This window comes from Nyctereutes procyonoides, unplaced genomic scaffold, assembly GCF_905146905.1.
Source record: "Nyctereutes procyonoides isolate TBG_1078 unplaced genomic scaffold, NYPRO_anot_genome, whole genome shotgun sequence".
NCBI classification, from domain to species: domain Eukaryota; kingdom Metazoa; phylum Chordata; class Mammalia; order Carnivora; family Canidae; genus Nyctereutes; species Nyctereutes procyonoides.
Genome location: NW_026575045.1, coordinates 4,364,439 through 4,390,155, shown reverse-complemented (window position 1 = coordinate 4,390,155; position 25,717 = coordinate 4,364,439). Strand labels below are relative to the sequence as shown.

Here is a 25,717-nt window from a genome sequence, read left to right as displayed (position 1 = left end):
CGTGCTGCCCGGTGCAGGCGGAGCGCTGTGGGTCCTCCCGGCTGGCGGATGGCGAGGAGAGGACAGGCGGTGGGAGCTGCGCGGCGTGCTGGCCCGGGTCGGACCGCCTCCGGCCGTTCCCTGTGCTTCCCTGTGCTTCCCTGTGCTTCCAGGCGGACGCCGAGCCTCTCCCTCACCTCCTGGATTAGGACGGTCGGAGTTGTCAGGGCAACTGCTCTGGGCGGCACATGCCCTTTCCCCTCCTTGCCGAGTGCGGAACATTTTCCTGTGCGGTGGTAGGGAGAAGACTGGGGAAGGGTGCTGCCGCTGCAGGAAGACGCTGGGATCTGCATGAGCACGTTAGGCGGTGGAAGGAGGCAGCGGACCCTGCGAGCCTTTCCTGGGGCTTTTCCGGAGGGAGAGTGCACGTTCCCCTGTGTGTGGAGCGCGTGTGCACGCTGCGAGCTCCAGCCAGCCACATGCCTGGGGGGAGTCAGTGGGAGGGGGCGTGGAGGGGAGGTGCGGGGGGTTGCTGCTAGGTGAGGGGGGAACCGCAGGGCCTCAGTTGCCAAGTAGCTGGTAGTATCTGTCAGCTGTTTGCACACTGTTTACCCATAGGGGATCTATTACAAGTGCTCAAATGAACCGGCCGCTTAGAAACTAGCAGCTTCCTGGGAGCTGCAATTACATAAGCATATATTTTTAATATAATAATTAAAAAACAAGTAGCTGCGGTATGCCTGGATCAGCTACAGCTATTCGACAAGAGAGACTGAAGAAGAACTGTGCGAGGCCAAGTCCCCTTGGTTTATTCACCATTAATGAGGAAGACGAACAGCAAAAGAATGGAAATTCCAGAAGACCAAAAGGTATGCATTAGTTCTACCCTTTGGTTGGAAACTGAACCAGCCCCTATTTCCCTACGCTGTCTGTAACACTTTTACAAATTGGGTTGTCCTGCTCGTGTGTGGAGTGCTTGTGACCTCCTAGCACAGTTTGCTGGTGGTATTTGCACATTCTGTAAAGCTCTGTATGCATGAAATAGAGAACAGATTTTGCAGATTTGGTAGGTTTCAGTTCAGCTGCTTTTTTGACCCAAGCTACTTTCTTGGCCTAGAGATCTTTAATTTTCACACGTTCGCTCGAACAGTTACCAGTACACTGTCCTCACCAGGAGGAAGAAATAGGGGTTATCCAGGTTTAAATGAGGTGTATGGATGATTTCTGTTTAATAAGAGTTTCTGCTGGCAAGGGGATGAGTTAAAGTAACAGAGTGCAGCCTTTCCAAGGGCAGAGGGTCAAGATGTTACTTCTTTTCTATTCTGAAATACTGAGAGCTTGAAGAGGAGGTAAATAAACATTGAGTGCAATGTAGGAGGGCAAAGCTAGGGAACCAGGAGGAGGGCACCATGAGGTTTATAACTTCTGATGGTAACTGCTACCTAACATCCCTGTGGAGGTTGGAATGTGCTGGGTGTAGAAAGGAGAGGTATGATTCTTGTGCATTTCATAATGATGAAATGGAGCAGCAGCTTGCCTGATTTCTCACATCCCTATGTACCGCCTAGTTTTATCATGGTCTCATAGCTATCCTCCCGGGGCTATGATTGTCAGAGATGGCAACATCATGCAGCCCCCTTCCCCCAAATACATAAACTGTTCATCTCTTAAACTGAGAGATTATCGGTTTTGCTGTTTCCATGTGGTGAGTAAGTTTTAGCTTGCATTCAAATTGTTCTGTCACTGAGATCAAATATTCCTCTGTGTGGTACACAGCAGTAGCATGGCAAAGTAGCAAGCAAATATTTAAGCACTGATAGAATGAGTATTTAAGTAGAATCCAGTGTTTGAAAATGGCTGGCTTGCTTTTTCCTGATTCTTGAGTGAATCTTAGTTTGCTTTTCTTAAATATAATTGAAACTATTTTAAATTCAAAAGTATATTTTTATTTCACTTTTAAAATACTATATACAGAGAATTTCTAAGTAGAATCTAACATAGTTGATTTTAATTTCAATACCAGACATAGCTTTTTAGAACCAAATGACTTAAGGAATTTACCAATGCCATGGATGGAAGCTGACCCTATAAGTGATTCTTTTATTTGCCTGGGAATTAGACAGTTGAACCAGAGTTTGCTCTTGATGAAAACCCAATACTTTAAATTGTTAATAGCAAGTCATTTAGCCTCTTGGGAGATGGTAGTTTTCTAAATTAATGTGGATCTGTTGCATTGTGCCCACTCTGTATTTTTGGAAATGTTCTTAATTTGTGGCACTTTTCCCTTAGGCATCTTGGAGATATAATTTAGGATAGCTATTCATTTTGTTGTGAGTAGTTTTCTTGAATTCCTGTCTTCTGTGTTTTTGTTTGTTTTTGTTTTCAGTTGCCTTTAGTATTTTATTTAAAGGGAAGAAGGCTAGGGGAAGTAGATACTTCTAAAAATCTATTTTTTGGCAATTCATGCAACTTTTTGGATAAGAGAGACTTAAGGAGTGTCTACTTTTCCCTGTATCAGATGGGAAAAAGAAGGAAAAGACCAAGAGGAAAAGTCTTATGTTGATAAGACTGTCTACACTTTCTGTACATCCTCAAATATCTCTCTCTTTTTTTTTTTTTTTTTTTTTTTATTCATGAAAGACGCAGAGACACAGGTAGAGGGAGAAGCAGGCTCCATGTAGGAGCCCGATGTGGGATTCAATCCTGGGACTCCAGGATCACGCCCTGCGCCGAAGGCAGGCGCTAAACCCCTGAGCCACCCAGGGATCCCCAAATATCTCTACCTTTACGGATACATCTAATAAAATAAACAACCTTGGAAATCTCTAATGATGGCTTGGTTGTGAATTTCTCATCAGGTCTATCTGAGCAATAGAAATGTCCACTTTCAAATCTAGCTTTGTCAATAGAACAGTGATGGAAATATTCTGTATCCACTGATACGATGACTACTAGCCACATGTAGCTGGGAGCACTTGAAATATGGCTACTATAACTGAGAAACTGATTGTTAAATTTTAATTGATTTTTAGTTAAAGAGCCACACATGGCTAGTGGTTACCTTCTTAGACAACACAGTTCTAGTCTGTAGAGTTGTGACCTTCTGAGTTTTTCTTACTTGCTTCCTAGTGCCAGATATGGTCAGGTCAGGAAATGAATGTTGTTAAAAGAAGGGCCTGATGGAGCGGACGGCCTTTTCTCCTTAAGGGAGCATAGTAACCTGGCTTTATAGACAATTTCAGTTATCCTTTTCAACCTAAATGTTATTGCTGCTCTGATTATTATACTTCTTGCCAGTTGCTAATATCATCTTTTCCAATGTATAATGGACTTTTACTTTCTAAATTATGTCCAAAGTATCAGAGCAAGATGACATACAGATTATCTTCTATGTGTTTTTATTAAGATAAACAATCAGAATCTTTTTTTTCCTGCCTATTCTGTGGTCTAATCCACCACTTGTGTCCTAACCTGGTTTTCATGCTTAGTATCTATATTCTGTCATTACCAGGAAGAAAGAAGTTTGCTATCTAAATTCAATAAGGTAAACGCTCCTGTCCAGGATTACCCTGGGTTAATGACAAGCTGCATTTTTCCAAGTACTCTACTATTGGGTAACCATCATCATGGACTCAATAGGAATGAACAGATGGATCACTGTTTGGATTCCCAATGGTGGCTTCAAAATTACCCTGGGGTGAGACAAAGGTCAGTTAGCTGGTAGACTAGCTCAGTTCTTGAAGGAGTAATTTCTCTCCCTTATAATCAGGAGGGATGTAAATGTTTTACATGCCTTGCTGCTATTAACATATAACATTTAGATTGTAATTGAGCTTAAGCTGGGCTACTGCTCTTGCTCATATACCTCTAGAACCCAAGCCTCAGTGTAATGCTGACCTGAGGACAGGTGCTGGAGAGCTTATTAAGATATTGCAGTGACCACATGCCCTTGCTTAGGATTCATGGCAAACCTACCTTATGGTGAATTTTGTTGAGCACAGTGTCAATAAATAAAAAGACCTTTTCTCCCTAAGCCAACACTTGTTAAATGCTCATTCTGTACAGATTACTTTGCTGGGGCTTTGTGGAGGTGTGGTGCAAAGGTAATTGACAGAATATCTGCTCCCAGAGGTGTTTACCTGTAGTGGAGGAGGACCAATATGTATCAATAATCCAAGAATATAAACTGAGATTGGGGGAAGGGCTGAGAGTGTAATGAAACTATCTATAGCTATGTCCATGCCCTTCTCTAGACCATAAACTTCTCAAGGGCCAAGACTACTCCCCTGTAGAGAAATTGCAGACAGAGTGCATGGAATGTTATTGAATAGAGATAAATTTGATACTTAAAAATAATTTGCATAGGTTCTGAAAGTCTTACTAACATAAGAATTCTAAGAAATGTTGATCGGGGACGTCTGGTTGGCTCAGTGGTTGAGCATCTGCCTGGAATCTAGTCCTACATTGGGCTCCGTGCCTGGAGGTTGCTTCTCCCTCTGCCTGTGTCTCTGCCTCTCTCTCTGTGTCTCTCATGAATAAATAAATTTTTAAAACCTTTAAAAAAAAGAGAGAGAGAAATGTTGATCCTATTAGATTTGCCCTTCCAAGGTAACTGTTTTGATGCTTGGCTATATCTGATAGGTAAATGCAATGTGGTAGAGAGTAATAGGATTAACCTAAGAGTATATCAGGGAATCTACTATTTTGTTTTCCATCATACTATTCATCATTTTCTTTGGTGGAAAGATGAAGGCATATGTTTACAAGATAGTATTAACTCAGTACTTTGTTAATATCAAGGTTAATGCCTTTTGCCCATTTTGTTAGCAAACTGCAGATTAGATTCTAAAGAAATAAAATTTCTTCTTGAAATCAGGACATCGCAGTTCTGAGGAAACCGTGCTCTCCTTCTTCCCTTACTCCTCTCCCTGCCTTTTTTGTTAAAATGTGTTTTTATGAACACTCAGCATCTTCTTTTCTTTTGGCTTATCCTCTCTAAAGGTAGAATTTCTGCCAGTTAAGGTTTCTGAAAGAAATATGATCTGCCATTTGCCATTTATATTCTTCTTGGATTGGTGATGATCTAGCAATTGTAATGTCCTCTTTGTAAGTCATGAATCATTATTTTCCCCCCAAAAAAGGAGTGTTATGTCAAAAAGTGTGAATGCCATTCTGGAATCCTTTTCTCATATTTTCTATTTCTTTTTCTTTTTTCTTTAAAGATTTTATCCATTTATTCATGAGAGACACACACAGAGAGAGAGAGAGGCAGAGACACAGGCAGAGGAAGAAGCAGGTTCCATGCAGGGAGCCTGATGTGGAACTGGATCCCAGGACTCCAGGATCACACCCTGGGCTGAAGGCAGGCGCTAAACTGCTGAGCCACCCAGGGATTCCGTCTGTTTCTTTTCTTGTTCTGTAAGACTTGGACTGTTGTCTGTTCCCAGTGTCTTTATTTGTGCAATTTCAAGACTAGGCAAAAGCTTTCAAGTAGTAGAATTTTACAGCTAGTGAGGCAAAAGTATAGTTCAGACGAGCAGTAATATCAAAGATCCCTATTATAAGGGGAAATCGTAAAATCAGATTGATTGGCATAAATTTTATTGGAAGAGACCTGAAATGTGATGTTTTATTCAAAGCACTAATATAAAAATAACAATAGGAGATGTCAGGAACAAGGACCACAACATCTGATGTATGGCTTACACTCCTTGGATTCTCTGTGAATACCTATTGAATGAGTAGACCGATCTCTCAGGCATTCTGTGTTACAGTAGAAATTAACCATAGGTATCACTATACAAGGGGAACATGATTTAACCTCTATATAACCAATTTTTTTTTTGTATGGTGAGGTACTATGTGTATTGGAATTTGCTTGCTGTGTGGAACTAAAAGGTTTAAAAAATTACGTGTGTGTTTCAAGAGCTATAATCAGTGGAGCTAAAATAGCTGCTCTAACCATAGGAACCAAACACATTTATTTTGTGAAAATCTGCCAGCTGACAAATCGTACACATTATTTATTAAAGGTTGAATTGAGTATCCTTTTCTACTAATATTAGCATATCTCAAGGGGCAACTTTAATTAATTGTTGGGGAAAGGAGAGAAAATGGGAAATATCGGAGAGGGTGACAGAACATGAGGGACTCCTAACTCTGGGAAATGAACAAAGGGTAGTGGAAGGGGAGGTGGGCGGGGGGTTGGGGTGACTGGGTGACGAGCTCTGAGGGGGGCACTTGACGGGATGAGCACTGGGTGTTATACTATATGTTGGCAAATTGAACTCCAATAAAAATACATAATAAAATAAAAATAAATTCAATTTGTTGTTACTCAAAAATTATCAGGTCATTTGCAGGTACCTTAACTATGTTTTGAGCAGAAACTAATACCTTCACATCAACAAAGGAAATTTTGAGAGAGTTCACTGAGCATTTAGAAAAGCCCATATATGTTGGGCCTTATATGTATTAAGTTTATGTTCTAGATTTGCCAACTTTAAAAGGCACATCATGCCTCATTACACCTCAGATCTAGATACAGAGACCCAAAGTGTACCACAAATGGCCATAAGACATCGTGTTTGAAGTGTTTACTAGGGCATCGATGAATATTTTTGCTGACTATAAAATGCAAGTTCCATTTTCTTAGGCTTTCTGCCCAGTGATGTTTGTTAGAGAATTTTAATAGATTCTGTCCAGATTCCAGAGAATTTACCATTCTGGGTCCAGTGTGGAGTGTGAAATGACAATGGAGCTTAGGATATAGACCAAAGAAAATTATGTTCACGGTCTCAAAGTAGTAGCAAGATATTCTGGGGATTGGGTGGAACCAGTCATCCTAAAACCATCATTGGGAACAACATTATGGAGGCTGGTTTAGCGCCTCCTCATAGGGCCACTTACAAGGTCAGGCATCAAGTGCATTTGTTGAGGGGTGAGTTGGAATCCGGGTGGAGGTTAGAATCTCTGTGGACCCCTTTTGAAACCTTTCCTAAACAATCTAGCATAAAATCTAAGTACAAATGCAAAATCAAGATGATAGCTATTGCCTCTGAGGCCCTTGGGAAAACTATAGATATTCAGAACCTGCCACTATCAGGTCTATCAGTTTATTTGGTGAGAAAACTTTAACTAGGTAGACTATTAGTGGCTCTGCACAAGTTTGTGAAGGTTATTAGAAAATTAGAGTAACTGTGGGGTGAAAGACTGTGATGTCATAGAAAAATTGCTATATGTGGAAATAGGCAAGTTACGGTTCTTTTTTAGTTAACATTTTAAAAAATATTTTATTTATTCCTGAGAGAGAGAGAGGCAGAGACACAGGCAGAGGGAGAAGCAGGCCCCATGCAGGGAGCCCCACGTGGGACTCGATCCCGGGTCTCCAGGATCAGGCCCTGGGCTGAAGGTGGCACTAAACCACTGAGCCCTTTTTTTTTTTTTTAGTAAACTTTTTTTTTAAATGCATGTTACAGTTCTTAACAGGTTTCTAAGCTTCAGGCTCTGAGCTGTAAAATGAAATTAATCATACCATGCTCACAGGAGGAGGTGAGGATTTGAGATATTATAAGCATTTAGCACACTCTGAAAAATATTTGGGGCTCATTAAATGATATTTATAAAAAGTGGGACATTTGACTACAAATGACAAATTTTCTAATAACTTCTAACATACTCTTTGTTCCAGTACATGTCTATTATAGAAATTTTCCGTAGTCTAATCTCCTCCTGCCTTTTACCTTAACTAGCTTGTGAATGAAAATTTCCAAGAGGCCTGCCGCTTTTCTGAGAGCTTTTTTGTCTCTTGCCTGCAATAGGTATATGTGCCTGGATCCTTGTCCTGTGTTTAATCATGCAGATCAGATGTACTAGATGTCAGGTAGATTACTCATTGCTATACCCTGTAATTGTCTCTTGTGAAGTGAAGGAAATAAATTACCATTATGTCAAATCACCTCACTTGTTATTTCATATATGATTAAGGGAGTGTACCTTTTATTCCTTGAGATTAATGGAAAACTTCTGGTCTGCCTTAATCAGGGAACAATAGCCATGATCCTCTGCCATCTTGAAAACCAACCAAAAGGAATTTGTTTCTCCTTAAAATTCCTACTTTTGTAGTTTTTGTTTTGATTTTTTTTCTAGCATTCACATGCAAATGTTTGTGAGAATTGCTTGATGGAAATGTCCTCAGCTTGTGGGCAGGTTTCTGCCAGGGGTTTAGGTGATAGGCCACTTGCATTTGGAGCCACTAGCTTTATGGGGCCATTTTTCTTCTCATGCTATTTTCAGCACCAAGATTTCTTGTTCTAAATTTGGTGAGTTTCTGTTTCATGTGTCAATACTTTTATTTCTCTGCAGTCATCTTGTTTCTTTCACAAGCCAGTTAGCAGTAAGTGCTGTGAACATTTGGCACAAGCACCATCTTCAGTGTTAGGTGTTGCTATGATTGAACATAATATGCTGGTGGATCTTTGAATCCTGAGGTTGAGCTCTTCCCTTTACCTGATGTATACCGTAGATGGTTCTCCCTCTGCTTTGCTATACCTGGTTACCTTCTACTTCTCCTTTAGTTTAAATATCCTTTCCTTGAGAGTGTCCCCAGATCAGGCTGGGTCCCATGGTCTTGGCTCTTCTAGGATCATGTACTTATCCTTTGTTGCTCTAACCAAATTTAGATTGTGTTTGCTGAGTAGTATTAAAAATCTCTCCAACTCTACTAAATTCTAAAAGGGCAGTGAAGGTGACTGTTAAATTCATACTGTGTCCCTAGCACCTAATACAGGGCCCTGTGTGTAGTTGAGGCTCCGTAAATGTTTATTACACAACGACTGATTGTTACACTGACAGTGTGATGACACACTGACACCATCAGAGAAAATCAGAAGCACAGTGGGCGAGGCTATCTGTCCAAGCCTTGGAACATTCCAAGGTCCAAGACTACGTTCTGAATCCAGCAAAGGCCTCGAGATACCAGATCAGTCATCACCCTGCCTAGTGATATAGGACAGTGACTTTTGTATCAAAGACCTTTGCCTACTAGCCTTCATGCAGAGAGGACTTGAGGTTAGTTTTCTGTTAGGACCTTATGGCTGGGAGACTATGCAGATTCTACAGTCACTGACTTGGACCAAATTCCAGTGCCAGAGCATTCTAGAGGCAACTTTTACCATCACCTTTCCTTGAACTACAGGAGCTCATTATTAAATGTCCGTTTTGAATTTGTGGTCTGCACTCATTACAGCCATGTTTTTGAAGTATGACTAGTGTTTACCTCCTTTTGAACAACGGAAATTCACGATCATGTCTATAAAGTAGAAGTCCTAAGTCGGGGCAATTACATAAGAAACGAATCCTCAGTGACTTAAACTCTCAGCTCTTTGACAGGTAGCGTCTCCCACTGTCACCTGCTCCTCTATGGGTCTGGAAAGAGCTGCTGCAAATAACAGTCCAGTGTGTTCCTGGACCCCCACCCATCCCAGTGTACCTCATTGAGCCACACTGAGAATTTTCCTTTTATGTCTCTCTTTTATAATACCATCTCTGCATCACCCTTTTCCCCCCCTCCCCCTCCAAGGCCCAGAAAAACAGGTTCTTTGTAGATGGACGGTTCCTGGTACAGACCTTTCAGTCCGCAATATGTAAAGATGCAAAGTAGCAACTGCAATGTCAGGATTCCAAACCTCAGCACTCTGGGTTTTTACCCTGGGCTTACTTTGGGATGCACAATATCTTTTGGTGAGTCTCTTAGCTTCCCATCTTCTGTGATACTGCAGTAGTGAGTCCTTTCCCTAGCCCTTACATGGGGTTTGTTATCCTCTAGCTTCACCCTTACCCATCCAGCAGTTCAGAGCCGTATTATATTAACATTAGCAAGAGTTCTGAATGGAACTCCAAACTGACCGCTTGGGTCAACACTTCTAATCATCAGTCAGCTTGATATTTTCTCACAATCTAAGTGACTTCAAATTCTTCTCCACTGCCACAAGTTGCAGTAACTATCACATTTACTCTTATGCTCTGTGACCTTCACTACTACTCTGTTTAGGTAGTGCACATCTGTGCTGGGACTTATTGGCACTCCACCTACAATACCATGAACTCAGAAATCACCCACAAACTTCAGATTCAGCAAACACTGATATTTTGTGCCTGCCCCATGCCAGACAACATAACTAGGTCTCACCAGCTACGTGAGCTCAACCTCCTGCCCGCACCATGAACCCTTCATCCACTGCATGACCCCTAGGTTCCCGACCCTCTATTCATTCTCACAGTTATTAGTACCCTTTTGATTCACTTGTCCTCTTTTCAAGCCTGGAACTCATAGGTAACCATTTCAACAGTGCACTTGGATCGCAGCCTGGACCTTCTTTGCAGGCTCAGAGTATCCCCACATAGCCTCTTCTTTCTTCTTTAGTGCCACTGGGTATTAATGCACGTGTGCTTGGGTCTGTTCCACTTTCTTGTTCTCTCCCCATCAGATGCGCCCTTCTGCTGATGGCCAGTTGTTTTAGTCAAATCACATTGTAGCCAGTATTTACCCTGTGTCTCATCCACTCTACCTCACTCTTAACATCTAACTTTTCTGCCACTTTGCTGTGAACCTGAGGATGTATTAAATTAGCTTCTGGGTCCTAATCTACTGTCTTAAATAAAGGAAGAAAGTAAGTAGAAAGACACATTAAGCATGTGTTATTCTGATTAAAACTCTACAATGCAAGAGAAGAATGAGGAGCTTCTGTTTTCATTTGATGTGATTTTTGAAGAAGGAAGAAGGTAATGTCTAAAAGGACTATTGGCCACCGATACTGGATTTAACTGGATCCATTATAGTTACAGGACCAGTGACATGATTTTTTGTGAAACATTGTAGATAAAAGCAAATTGAATGCTCCAGGCCCCATCTGAGAATTTCTTGTAGATCATTACTACTACCAATGCTTCATGAGGGGGTTAATATAATCACTGATCTGGAGTACTGTATTACTCCAGGAGAACTAGGTTAAAGAATGAGTCCATACTACTTCAGGTGATGTATTAAAAAGCAAAACTTCAAGACTTTTGGTGTATCTTGAATTCCTTTCTTCTGACACTACTGTCACAGTCATTAGAATGGAGGCCTCCTTCGTCATTCCCAGTGTCCTAGATTTGATTCCCTTGCCCCAAGATTATTGACTCTAGGTAACAGCAGTTTTTTTTATTTTGCTAAATGTGTCACTATTTATGCTGTCCTCTAGCCTATTTTATCTTAAAACATTACTGCAACATTTTAGTGTGAAAGTTAAACAAAGGGAAAAAAGAAAAGAAAGAAAATTGGCCTGGTTTGTGATTGGTGGCTCATCCTGTATGAGCCTGTAGCACTTAGCACGATCTGCTGATCTGCTTCCTTCCTTGTGGCCTTGAGATAATAGAGTTCATTCTTCTAAGATGTTGATTGAAAGAGAGCAAGCATCCCTGAATGAAGCCTCAGCAAGCACACTGTATCATACATTGCTTGGGACAATGAGGGTGGCGGGAATGTGTTGGTACCAAAATTCAGAATACTTGATCTCTAAATTAACAGACTGAGAAAAATATATTTCCTTTTCCTGATGCTGATGAAGGTCTCCTCAGAATCATAGTGATGCTTCAGGACTTCTAATGACATGACTGGTCTTTGACAGTGTAGTCTCTGGTGGAGACCAAACTTGCCAGTAAAATCAACCAGGCAGATTTGCATGTCATAGAAGTATCTCTAAAATTTAAAATTAGAAACTGTATGTGAAGGTTAATATTGAATTGAGGTTGTTCCCATCTGCACAGAGTTGTGGTCTCCTGGAGATAATATGTGGGTTAATAACTTGGACTCTGGGAGTGGCAAGTTATGCCATGCTTCATGGCACAGTGCTTGATATTTCTGTGCCCGCTTGCCTCATCTACAAATCAGAGGTAATAGCAACATCTATCTTGTAGGGTTAAGGATTAGATGGGGTGTGATACATGAAAGTGTGCTTCTAACTGTCCCTGGCACTAATAAGCTAGCGTGTAAGTGGTACTGAATGTTATTTGGAAAGTTTTTGTAGGTCGATAGCGTCATTGTAGTAGTTCTAAGAACCCAGCATTGCTTTGATGCCTGAGTGGCTCAGTGATAGAGTCTGACTTTAGCTCAGGTTGTGATCCTGGGGTCCTGGGATCGAGTCCCACATTGTGCTCCTCGCAGGGAGCCTGTTTCTTCCTCTGCCTACGTCTCTTCCTCTCTCTCTCTGCCTCTTATGAATAAAATCTTTTTAAAAAAGAGCCCAGCATTGCTGCTAAGACTTCTAAATTTTAGGAGACTAAAAACCAGTTGAAAGTTGCATTTGCTCTATGAGAATAAAATAATTAAAGATTATTTTTCTTCTACTTTTTTTTTCTTTTAAGATTTTGAGAGAGCATGTGAGAGAGAAAGAGAGCCAAGGGTGGGGAGCATGAGCAGGGAGGGGGTAGAGGTGAGCAGCAGGCTCCCCACTGAGCAGGAAGCTGGACTCAGAGCTCTATCCTAGGACCACAGGATCATGACCTGAGCTTGAAGGCAGACACTTAGCCAACTGAGCCTTTCAGGTGCCCCTACTTCTAACTTTTTTAACTTGAGAATAATCTCAGATGCCTAGTGATTGTATCACTATAGCAGATATTTCTAATGAACTTGTTGTCCTAGACAATTACTCTCATTATAGTATTTCGAGCCACTTTTACATTGGCCACACAAAAATAAAGACACTAACATATGTTTGAAATGTATCACTGTGTTCTTAAGTCAATGTCCAGGAAGCTGCTACTTCATGGCCTGTTAACCCAATTCCTTTTCACCTTGCACATTGTTGTAAGGTTGTAATATTTTCTCAGTCCACTATTTTTCATTCATTTTGGCCTTAAAAAGGCTATAATTTATAATATTTTGAAAGTTATTTTAAGAAAAATAAGCTTAGAAAACAGCTAACGTAATAAATACATTTTACATAATACATAATACATATTACATAAAATACATAAAATACATATTTTTAATGTATTTTACAAACTATTACATATTACATAAAATACATATTACATAAAATAAATACATAAAAAATATTATGGTTAATGTCATTTCCTATGTATCCTTCCGTGGTCTTTTCTCCTTCATCCCTCCCCCCTCCCCCCACCTTTCCTCTTCCCAGAGAGATAGCATGTACTCTTCCTGTCAGTTTCTTCACGTTTACTGCATGGAAATATCTTTAATTTGTGTTTTTAAAATTCATATAAATTATGTCATATTAACATATAAATCTGCCAGTTTGTACTTTTCGCCTCAAGTTTTGAAATACCAATCCAAAGTACTCACTATAGTTGGTTTTCACTGCCGCATAGAATGTTGTAATAGGACTTTAGCACAGTTTAATTCTCCTATGTGACTTTATCAGTTTACTTACTATTTTTCAATGGATGGACAGAGAAGTTGATTAGTTTTTTGTTTTGTCTTGTTGCTACTATAGACTGGGTGCAGCAATAACCATTTGCACACCTCTTCTTGGACATATATGCAAGTTTCTCTGGTATATTCCTAGAAGTGGGGTGTGCATTCTCACATGCCAAATTGCTTTTCCAAAATCATTTTATCAGCATAGTCCCACCTACAGTATATGAAAGTCCACACTTCCCCATATCCTCACTTAGATGGGATTTAGTAAGATGCTTTGATTTTTGCCAGTTGGATTGCTATGAAATGGCATTTGGTTTTAATTAGTGACATTGGACATTAGCTAATGTAGTGTTTTGTTTTGTTTTGTTAATAATGGGAACACCAGCATTGTTTGGGTGGTTTTTTCCCCCTAGAGGAGGGCAGGAAAACTGCTGCATCAATAATCTGGTTTAAAGCTTATTGTTCTTGGCAGGTATACCAAGTCACTGGGGGAAGAAACAGATGGTACTACCACCACACAGAATTGAAGGGAAGGCAATTATCCTCTCCATTGATATAGTAGCTGGGCATTAGAGCTGGGTTTCAGATTCCCCTTTTCAAATAGTGCATCTAGTTTCTGGTCCTGAGCCTTTTTTTTTTTCTCTAATTACTACTACTTCTGGTCTTTCAGCATCATTACTATTAGGATATCAGAGAAAAAGCAAAGTATAAAAGTTAGATTGGTCTTCCTGACAAAACTAATTATACTAAGGTTTCTTTTAGGATGAAGAATGTAAGTGGAGGGGTGGGGGAGGTAGTGTTTGGGGAAGATTTCTGGGGAGAGCATGTGTTGAATACATTGCTTAAAATCAGATTTGGTAATTATTTGTGGCTTTCCATTATTCATGTAATCCTTGGGCCTGATTAGCATTTGTAAAGTATAAACTCTACAAATGCAAGGCATTAACATGAATAATTAAAAGGTAGGGACTTAGCTATACGTGACTGTGGATTTTCTCTTATTATTGTGGAAGCTATTTTAGTAACAAGAGGAAGCTTAGACTTGAAAACTGCTAGTCTGGAGACTTCGATTATGCTCTCAGCTCAGCCGCATGTCATGATATATTGTATGGTTGCCTTAGTTTCCTGGAAAAAGAAGGTTACTTTGCTGAGGGGGAAAAAATCTGTATTCTGTTGCTCTGTGTCAGTTATAAGGGTACAATCTGAATTTCTGGGAGGAGAGCTGTACATAGCATAATCATACCTTGTTCAAAATGATCTTGGTTATTGCTGTAACTCATTGATTCAGGACCCCCGGCCCGCATAAAGTATCCCTCCCCAAATTTTGGGCAATTTCCCGGGGAATGTCTGATGTGCTCACTGAAACAAGGCCACCTGCATTGGTGCCACCTCCATCCGTAAAGCACCTTCCTTGTCTTGCAGTGCTGCACCACTTAAGCTGGATAGTTAATGTTTCCCAGAGTGGCATTCTATAGGTCATTCCTTCTGCAGGATGTTAATAGGTATACCAACAAAGAGCAAAGAGTGATTCTAATTCAGATCAGCTTAGGAAATCTATTTCTATACTATAGGACTTATAAGGGCATTTAATATGCTACTATGAATTACCAAGAAAGGAATTTAGTAGACGTATTTGACCACAGAATAATTCTGTATAGAGAACACCAGTTTAGGAAACTCTGCAGTGTTTGTGTGTTTGCATGCATGCAAAGCATCACTTAAGAAAGTCTCCATTTGCCACCATATGGTGCTAAAGCTGCAAGCTGGTCTGTTGTAAATGGATGCTTTAGATTTTTAAAGAATAACTTCTCGTAGATTCTTTGACAAGCCCTGATGTATATGAATTTCTCTTCAACTCAAACTTGGATGCTTGCTACATAACAGAAGTCTATAAACCTAGTTTGGCTGCTGGTAAAAATTCACAAAAAAGGCATCTCAACCTTTTTGGGTTCTTGCTGTGGAAGTGGGAGGCAGATACAACCTCAGTAAATGCCAGACTCTGGTTCATGAAGCCATGGCTGCCTCTGAATTCCCTCTGAAGGGTCTTTCTTTATTCTGCAGTCTCAGGCAGAGACAATGACCCTCCCTTCATTCTGATGTTCCAATGAGTAAAGAAGAGAAGACTCGTGATAGGAACTTAGCTGCTGTTTCCTCTAGATCCTTATCTGAGAGTTGCATGTGAGCAAGTCATGATAGATCTGTTTATTTTCTGAACTCTGGAAAACTAAGTACAATGAAAGTTAAGTCATGCTATGACTTAACTGTGGTTTGATCATTCTATAACTTGTTTGACATGTATATAATAAAAGGCATTTGGGAAGAGAATTTGGATAAATAACTGGGATAAAATAAATGATATTTAAGATTAAATAGAAAGGAAGATCTGAAAATATTTCCATTTCCAGCTTTGTAGTATTGGGTTAGTAATAAAAATGAGAACCACAGCTATGAATGGAGCCATTTACCATGTGAGAGGCCCTGCAGAGCATTTTCCTTGTGTTCTTAATTCTCAATTACATGTTACACAAATAGAATACTGAAGTTCTGGGGTGAAGTGACTAGCCGAAAATAACACAGCTAGTTAGTGTGGCCCAGCATTCAGACCCATCTACCAGGCTCCAGGTCATCTGCTCACTCTACTTGCTGTGATAGAATAGGGGAAGTGCAAGGAAACTGAGACTTGGAGGGTTTGGTTGACAGTCCCTGTTCTCCTTCTGGCACCGAATTCATGTGACTTAAAGGAAATGTCAGATACAGTAAACTATTTCGACATGCAAAAGGGGACACCTGGGTGGCTCAGCAGTTGAGCATCAGCCTTCCACTCAGGGCTGATCCCAGAGTCCTGGGATCGAGTCCCCCATCGGGCTCCCTGCAGGGAGCCTGCTTCTCCCTCTACCTGTGTCTGCCCCTCTCTGTGTCTCTCATGAATAAACAAATAAAATCTTTACAAAAATGCAAAAGAATAAAGAAAAAAATTAGTTTATCAGGTCTACTTTGAAAATTTCCTTTACTCAGTATAAAAGTAGCGTGTAATGATTTTTAACAAGTTTGTAAAATATAAAATCTATATATTAAAAAGACACTAAAAATCAGGGAACCCGGCTGGGTCAGTCGGAAGAGCATGTGACTCTTGATCTTGGGGTTTTGACTTTGAGCCCCTGTTGGGTGTACAGATTAAAAAGAGAGACCAAAAATCACAATAATCATTCTGAAAAAAAATCACTGTATCTCAAAGTATATTTAGATGTATTTTTTCCCAAGTCTTGTCTTCTGTGCATCTTATCAGTGGTTTGAAAAGTAGATGTTCCACTTTAAAATCCATCAGTGATTATGCTACATAAGATTTTTTCCCCAAAAATACTATTAAGCTTATGTTAATAGATAGTACTGGAAATTGTTTCTCTTGTAGAGTATAAAATAAATGAGCTATGTTCTCCTGAAAAGAAAAATTTAGGGAAATGTTTACGATTGGAGTAATTGCTAATAAATCAGCAGATTTTGTAACACCTGCTTTTTAAGAATATTAAAATCAGAAGTTTGCTTTTTGCCATTCAAATCCCTCTGAGAGCTAGCTAGAAGTGCTACTTTACAGAAGTGCTACTTTATAACTACGTGCACACTTTGCTGCTTCACCATTCCCATTCTTAAGGAAAGGTAAGATCGCTAACATTACTGTAAAACCTGGAAAGAATTTAACCAGAGTGAGTTCCAAAGTGATTCAAGATCAGTGAAAGGACTTTTACTAAACTTGGTGCAACTCTAGGCAATAGCTAGACAGATCCTCCTTCCGTGTGCAAATGCACTTAAATGTTAGGATTAACTGAAAAGTCAAATATTAACAGTGTATTGCATAAAGAAGGAATTGAGAAGAAAAATTCCACTCAAGGAAACAATGTAGAGATTGTGAGCAATAGATTTCCTGGACTGGGATACCAATACCTGTGGAATTTGGAACTTTTATCAAAATAAGTTTTTAATAATAATTGCCAATATTTTTTGAGCACTTGCCATATGTCAGGTAGAGGTAACTATTAAAATCCTCTTCATAGATGACAAACTTGAGACTCAGGTTAAATAACTTGATCAGGATCACACAGTTAAGAAGTCAAGTCTGAATTTGAATTTAGGCCTATGACTGTAGAGTCTACACTCTTAAGCATTACTCTTGGTATTTTACATTAGCCATATTATATAGGTATTTGGGTTTTTTTTCCCCCCTTCCCTTTGGGTCATTTTCATTATGTTTCTTTCAGCTGTATCTCATGCACTTCCTTCTCCTAAGCTCTAGGCAAGATCCTGGTCAGAATTCTTTGGGTAAGTTACCCACTTATGTGCTTGGTGTATGCTTCGAGACTTGCAATTTGGCTGTAGGCTACAATAAAAAAAAAAAAAAAAAAACAAATGAGCCTGTCTTTGAAGGATTCTATAATCTTTGAATGTCTTACCTTATCTTTTGAGCTTCAATTTTAACCACTTGCTAGACCTGTAGGACCTGAAAATGGTTCTGTAGGAGTGAATCTGTACTTTTCTACCACTCCTGTTTCTCTGCAGAGCAAAACAAAATCAATAACCCCAAAAGTAGACATCTTACGTTCAGTGCACAAAATGACCTCAAGATTATCGTCCCTTTTACTACTAATAACAAAGTGGGTCAGGTCTTTCATACAGTTGTTTTTCACCTGAATAGAAGAACAGGTTCTTTTTCTTGCCCCACAAACTGGAGGAACCCATAAGGGTGGGAGTGGCCTCTGCTGCCATGATCTTGCTCTCACACCATTTTTCACTGGGTGAATTTGAATGGCAGCCCACTGATGGTGGGTTTCAGACCTTTTTTGTTTTTTTAGATTTTTTAAAAATTATTCATGAGAGATACAGGCAGAGGGAGAAGCAGGCTCCCTGCAGGGAGCCCCATGTGGGAATCGGGCCTAGGATCTGGGGATCACGATGTGAGCCAAAGGCAGAAGCTCAATCACTGAGCCACCCAAGCGTTCCTCAGAGCTTTTTGATAACGGTTAGTCTGTTTGCTAAATCAAGGAAACCTGTGGCTGGTCTGGAGTTCTAAGAAGTATATTTCAGTGATGCATCAGAGGTTGGCAGACTACAGACTACAGCCTGCAGGTGGATCTGATTCTGGGCTGTTTCTGTACCAAGAGTTAAGAATGACTATCTATCTATCTATTTGCGGTAAAATATACATCACATACAATTTGGAGTTTTAACCATCCACTGTACAATTCAGTGGCATTGAGCATATTCAGATTTTTACGTCTTAAACTGTTGTAAAAACAAAACACAAAGAACATGTGACCTACTTCTGTGGCTTGAAAGCCTAAATATTTCCTGCTTGACCTTTTATAGAAAATGTTTGCCCTCCACCTCAGTCTTTCTGTCTGGAAAGGTAAATGTAAGGATTGAGACTGTCAGCTGTACAGTTGGAGAACCCTGAATCTACTTCTGGTTCTTGCCACACTTACTGGATGTATAACTAGAGGCAGGTTATATGACTCTGGGCCTTGCTTTTCTCAACCCCTGCAAAGTAGTTATTAATTAGAATACTTAGTAAGTGAGGGGGATCGTGGAAATGACATGTCCAGAGGAGATTCATGGGCCCTCTTTCTTCTTGGAGCCTGAAAGCTGCTGGGCATCTTACTGCCAGCTGTAGGAAAGGCCAGTGTCAGGGCAAAGCCAACCCAAAGAGGTGACTAGAGCTTAAAAAATAAAAAAAGGCGGAGAAATGGAACTACTATCCTAATGACTTCATTTTCAGGTCAGATTGATGCCCTTCCTATTTTGGGGGCCTGCCTCTTAAGTAAATCCACCTAAGTTGAGTTTGCTCAAGCTTACAGCTGGAAGTGTTATGTATTCATTTACTGTGGCTGTCATGAAGAAACACCCTAGACTGGATATCTTAAGCAAGAAATTCATTTCCTCACGGTTCTAGAGGCTACAAATCCAAGAACCAGGTGTCAACAGGATTAATGTCTTCTGTAGGCTTCTCTCCTTGACTTGTAGGTGAACATCTACTCTGTCCTCACCGTGGCCTTGCCTTTGGGCCTTCATCTTAATCTTTCTATAAGGATACCTCCCAGTCAGATTAGGGTCCACCCTAATGACCTCATTTTACCTTAATTACCTCTTTAGAGGCCCTATCTCCAAATACATTCACATTCTGAGATGCTGGGGGTTAGAACCTCAAAATACTAATTTGGGGGTGAGGGGCAAAATTCAGCCCATAATATGTTCTAATTTTTATAGTATTCCATGTGTATTAACTACTCCTGAAAATATGGTGGTAAGGAGAATGGGAGTAACTTGTTTGGCTCATTAGGCAGACATAGCCCACTCGGGGAAGGATGATCCCATACAGTGAGTCAGGATTGGAGTTGCTGGGGGGGGGGGTGAGGGGCAAGATGGTCTCTACAACCCTCAGCAAAGTGCTTTACACAGAGTAGGTGTTAATTTTATCTGCCAGCTTGTTATCTACTGCTATTCTCTAGAAGTATAAGCTATTTTTAGAAGGTAAGTTTGAACTTTATCTTCATTGTAAGGTTCCTGAGTAGCAATATATTTTGAAGTGTTTTTTTTTTTAATCCTCAATTTGCTATATCATTTTTTAAAAGATTTTTATTTATTTGGGAGAGGGAGAGATAAGTTGGGGACGGGGAAAGGGAGAAGCATTCTTCTGCTGAGCAGGGAGCCTGACTTTGGGACCAGTCCCCGGACCCTGAGATCACAGCCAGAGCTGAAGGCAGACACTTAACCTACTGAGCAACTCAGGCATTCCCCACTGTATCATTTTTTAGTGAATTTTGCTTAGAATTGCAAGTCCAGGAACGCTCTCAAGAAGATCCTCTGTCTTTCTGAGCCTCCAGTAAATGATATTTAAACCCACCCAGACAGTGGCTTACCACACCTGGAAGTCTCTGATACCTTCTAGTATAATCACCATGCAGTCAAGGTGGCATGTTGTGACCAAGGGAAGACGCTGAGAGTTGAAGATTATTAGGCCAGGCCTAAAGGAAATATAGCTTCTCAACAGAATACGGGCACAAATTCTGCTAAATATTACTACATCAGTTAACTGTTGCTGTGCAACAGACCATTCAAAACTTACAGCTTAAAGCAACAGCAATTTGCCATTTCTAATGATTCTGTGGGTCGGCTTAGCAGCTCTGCAGCTGGTTTTGCCTCGGCCTGCTCCTGAGCTATGTTGAGCTAGAGGGTCAGTTGTGAGGGAAGGTCCTTGATGACCTCACTCACCCAACAGCTCATGGTGGCTGTCCACTAGGCCACCTGGGTTCTCTTCCATGTGACCTCTTATCCTCTAGTAGGCTGGACCTATGTGGTGATCTCAGGGAAGCATCCCAGGAGACCAAAAGCTGAAGTTGCAGGGCCTCTTCTGGCCTTACCTTGGAGGTCACACAAGGTTACCTCTGTCATGTGCAGAACATGGTCAAAGCATGTCATGAGGCCAGCTCAGGTTCAAGAAGTCAGGAAGGAGCCCCTACCTCCTGGTATGAGGAGCAGCAAGTTAGATTGCAAAGAAGCTTGGACATAGGCATGGCTCACCAGGGGCTGTTATTATAACGATCTGCCACAGCTGCTGATGTTCATTGACCACTCCCAGCCCCCCACCCAATGCATCTTTCTGTGATTTTTATCAAAATACTGTGGGAAAGTATTTCAGGCTTGTGTTCAAATGTATATTCTGTTTTTCTTTAGACTATATTTATTAGTGTGCTTATGTATACATGACGTTTTAAAACATGTACTGAAAAGCAAGTTTGTATTTTTGATATTTTGCGCCCAGGAGGATATACTGCAAAAATTCTGTCCTATGCCATTACAGCCAACCTAGTGAGGTTTTTCAACTGGGCTGTGGAAATAAATGGAAATATTATTATGTACATTTGCCAGAAATTGCAAAATCTTAAACAGATTAAAATGTTACCTTTGATGTTCTAGATGATTCCCAGCATCTCTCTTTTTTTGATGCCTTCTTATTAACTCATAATTACTGAGGTTCTTTGATCAACGTAGATGTCAAATTCTAGCACAGTCATATTCAGTTGCAGTTGTATATAAACTCTTGTTTACATACATATTGTTGTATATAAACAGCTTGGGATTTCACTTTGCCTAATATACATGTGATATATATCACGTGGCCTTATAGGTACAGCCACCCAAGCCAAGTGACTAGAAACTTTATGGGATCTCTGCTCACATGGTTTTGCATCTTCTCCATCACCAGTTCATTCCTTCTTAATTGATGCCTGGGACTCTATTTTTGTTCTCTTTCCAACCTCCAAACATCCTCCCCTCATTTCTTTTGCACAAACAAGCACACTAATGTAGATAGAAATGTTTGTGAGCACCCTGTGATGCACACAGCCTTTTGGGTTTCATTTCATTCTAGAACCAATGTCTGTACTACTTTGACCAAAATCTGATGTGGGGATACATAAATCCTGTCACTATTTCTTGCTCCCATCTCCCCATTCTCACAGCAAGCAGCCTCAGTGTTCCACATGTACAAACCCTCTTTTTTTTTTTTTTTCCCATCCTATTACCATGCCTATGATGAACTCCCCAGTTCTTGGGTATTCCTCTAAAAGGGAGATGAGTTTAGCTTTAGGATATCAAAATTTCAGTGCAGAATTCTTTCTTTGGAGCAGAGTATCTTAAGAGGGATTCCACAAGACTCATTAATCTGTGGAACCACATATATATCCTTTTCTGAGGAGGAAGTCTGTAGCTTGCACAGACTCTGGAAAGGACACATGGCCTAAGAAAAGGATAAAATCCTTCACTTTATGGGATCTCAGTGAAAAAAGGAAAAGGTGAAAAGATAAAGGAGGGGAAAAATTGTAACCTGTTTTCACTATATCACCTATTGGGCGCTCCCCACTGCCCAACAGTACAAGTCACAAGGGTATTACAGAAGCTGGGAAGAGAAGAAACTTTTGTTAGGAAGACAAAAACAAGTGTTGCCAGTAGAGAGTGAATCATGTCAACTGCTGCCCAAGAGAAGAGAGCATTTAGTGAGCACCTTCCATGTGCCAGAATTTAGGCTACGGGCTCTAATTTTTCACTTAATCATCTCCAACATTTATGGATTTGATGGGAACCATCTCTAGCTTTGGAACTACTGAAAAAATAGATTTCAGATTTGAATTTTGGCTCCTCACTGTGTGACACGTGGCATGCACTATAATCTCTGAAACCGAGTTTTCTTAATCCTAGCATGAGGTTAAGAGTATTTACTAAGATCAAGGCGGGGATTATTCTTACAAATTTTAGGTACTCAGTAAATGGTAGCTATTACCATATTTTGGAGATGACAAGGTTGACTTTGGGAGCCAGTTGCAAGACCAGAAAGGGCCTGGCCCTGCAGTAGGTTTCCAGGGACTGCTTGGACAAGAAGTTTAGCCCATGGTTCTATAATCCCTTCCTTCCAGAAACCAGGCCCTCCCTTCCTACCCATAGGTTCTGACAGCATTGCTGTTGCTGTGGAATTAGGGAAAGCTCTGTTCTCCTACAGAGAGAGAGGCTGTGTTCCTGCCGATTCAGGTTGAAACTCTGGCCCATGAAAATCTTGCTTCATGCTGACCCTGAAGATAGTACTCAGCTTTAGGTTATTGGTTAGATTGTAGGTCAGCTGGGCTGTAGTGGGTCAGCTAGGAGCAGAGTTAACATATATAATATTGTTTCTGTCGGGGAACTATTTTCTATATTCCAATGAGATGCCCCATTCATATATTGGAGATGAAACTAGAAAATTGATAAGGTCTTGGGGAATCCATCTCAGGCCAAAAAAAAAAAAAGATTCAGAGAAACATGACGTTGACAGATATTTATACTTTTCTTCATTGTTCGTTGAGTGTTAACTTCATGTGGTTTGGACATCCCACCTGCCCCCTCCCCCCATTTATAGTTGCATGACATAATGGAATGAGGAATGCATGAGAGGATATTTACTGTCTTTACTGTTGAGACAGCTCAGCCTCTCTTCTGACCAGAGGTGATCAAGAGCCACTGTTATGAGTTGGCCTTATAGTGCTCTACCTGCCAAGGCCCGAGTTATGAAATACATCATGGACATCTTTTCTTCCTTTGAGGGGGAAGAAAGAGCTTTTTCACAAGCCATTAATTTCCTTTTAGACCCACTTCTGGGGTAGGAAGAGATAGATCCAGTATGTTTATGTGCCAAAAGAAGTGTATCTATCAACAATACACGATTTGAGGATGTCAGTTATGCCCTGATAGTTGGTAGCATAAGAAACATTTAAACAGTTACAACTGGAGTATTTTAATTATTCCTCTGAATGCAACACTCCTTACAAATTTAGCTGTCCATGAGCCAGTACTTTTCTGTTTCTTTTTTTTTTTAAGATTTTATTTATTTATTCATGAAAGACACACAGAGAGAGAGAGAGGCAGAGACGCAGGCAGAGGGAGAAGCAGGCTCCATGTAGGGAGCCCGATGTGGGACTTGATCCCGGGTCTCCAGAATCACGCCCTGGGCCAAAGGCTGGCGCTAAACCACTGAGCCACCCAGGGATCCCCTAGGTGATCCCCTAGCCAGTACTTTTCAAATTGCTTTTATTTTGAGGGGATTTTAGAAAATTATTTTGGCTTTCTTAGCAATCTTTACTTTATCTAGTATGTAATTCCTCTTCATTTTGATCTGAATGAATAAAATATAAGGAAAAAATTCAAGACCTGTGATCTTTAAAAACAATCATAGTGTAAACTTGAAAATGTCATCTTCTTAAATAGATTTTGTAGGTATCTATAGATTGTATCTAAATGCCTATCCTTCATACTGTGGACGTGTGAACTTATAAAAATCCCAGTAGAAAGAACCTTTCTAAGAAAGGTTGATATACGTATCAGGGATATATTTTTTAGGGACGCCTCGGTGGCTCAGTGGTTGAGCATCTGCCTTAGGCTCAGGTCGTGATTCCGGGATCCGGGATCAAGTCCCACATTGGGCTCCCTACGAGGAACCTGCTTCTCCCTCTGCCTGTGTCTCTCTGCTTCTCTCTTTCAGTCTGTGTCTCTCATGAATAAATAAATAAATCTTAAAAAAAAAAAGGAATATATATTTTTAAAGGTAAGCATACACACACATCTGTGTATGTGTGTGTGGGTATAATTTATATATATGTACGTAAGTGTGTGTGTGTATCTCACATATACTTCTCATTAGCAAGTCATGAAAATAAGCTTATATATTTAAACCCAGATCTAGAAGATGGGAGCTCAAGAATGCTTAGGTGAGCTATGACCACATTGGAACAGTCCTCATACAATTATTAAGGTATGCATTTTCTAGGAGGAAAATGCTCCCTGGGAGGAAGAGCTCATGTACTCTTCTTGGAGAAAGCTGTGACATAATTTAGAAACTGCTTTTCTGGAGTGCTTTAAGGATTAGACCTAAATAATGTCTTTCTTCCGCTCCCTAGAAGAATCTTGAATTCTCTAAATGTTCAAATTTTTAGGGTCTTGGAGATTCAGAGAGGGTAGAAGGGTCTGGGTATGTGCAGAGGATGAGTAACAATGATAAGGAATTAATTTCCTTTGTGAGGGCCAAATAGAGGTTTTGCTAGGCCAATCAATGGCTTTGTGTTTTGATCAGGTTGGTGCTGTTGTACATGAGGCTCCAGTGATGATCTCAGCTTTATAAAGTGAGCTGTCTTGCTTCCTCTCATTTCTTTTTGCTCAGGAGTGTGTGTATGTATGAGTATGAGAGAAAGAAAAAGGGAGTGGTGACCTTGCATGTCCATGACCTTCTATGGACACTAGGACAATCCTGATCTGGAGATGCTTGAAGTCCGTATTACTGAATCCATAAGCTCTTGAGAAAATATTCTGTCCCCTGATTTGGCAGTATAAAATATGGTCAGTCATCTCAAGTTTTAATCCATAGGTCCACTGGTAAGAATGGAGCCATCCTGTCTCTTGACTACTTTTTCCCTAGTTTGTATGTCTCCTGTCAATATTCTGTCTCCTGTAAACATAATTCGGTAATGAAGGGACCCTATGGATTAGCTGTAGCCTTAGTGTCCATGAAAACTATTCAATTGTGGTAAAATGCACAAAGCATAACGTTTTCCATCGTAAATGCCTTAAGTGTATATAGTTCGTTGGCATTAAATACAGTCACACTGTTGCGCAGCCATGGGATTTTTTTTTAACAGTGAGTTTTTCTGTGCAGCTATCTCTGCTGTGCTTAGTCAGAAATTTCTCCCCAGAAAACCATATCTCTTACCCTAAGGACAATAGAAGTAAAGTGTGTCTGCTAAA

The 25,717-nt window shown here is 40.3% G+C and overlaps 1 protein-coding gene across 8 annotated transcripts in view; it reads left to right on the top strand.

Annotated features, from left to right (window-relative positions):
- Nucleotides 1-25,717, top strand: part of MAP7 (microtubule associated protein 7) — a 172,552-nt gene that overhangs the window by 24,614 nt on the left and 122,221 nt on the right. For 2 of the 8 annotated variants that reach the window (XM_055324638.1, XM_055324636.1), the window contains exon 1: nt 542-848. The exons of 3 other annotated variants lie outside the window; for them this stretch is intronic. In XM_055324638.1, coding sequence (XP_055180613.1) covers nt 716-848 — 133 coding nt within the window. In that variant the 5' untranslated portion in view covers nt 542-715. Of the gene's footprint in view, nt 1-539; nt 849-25,717 lie in introns of those variants that run through there. 3 more of the 8 variants (XM_055324632.1, XM_055324630.1, XM_055324634.1) reach the window with 3 other exon arrangements.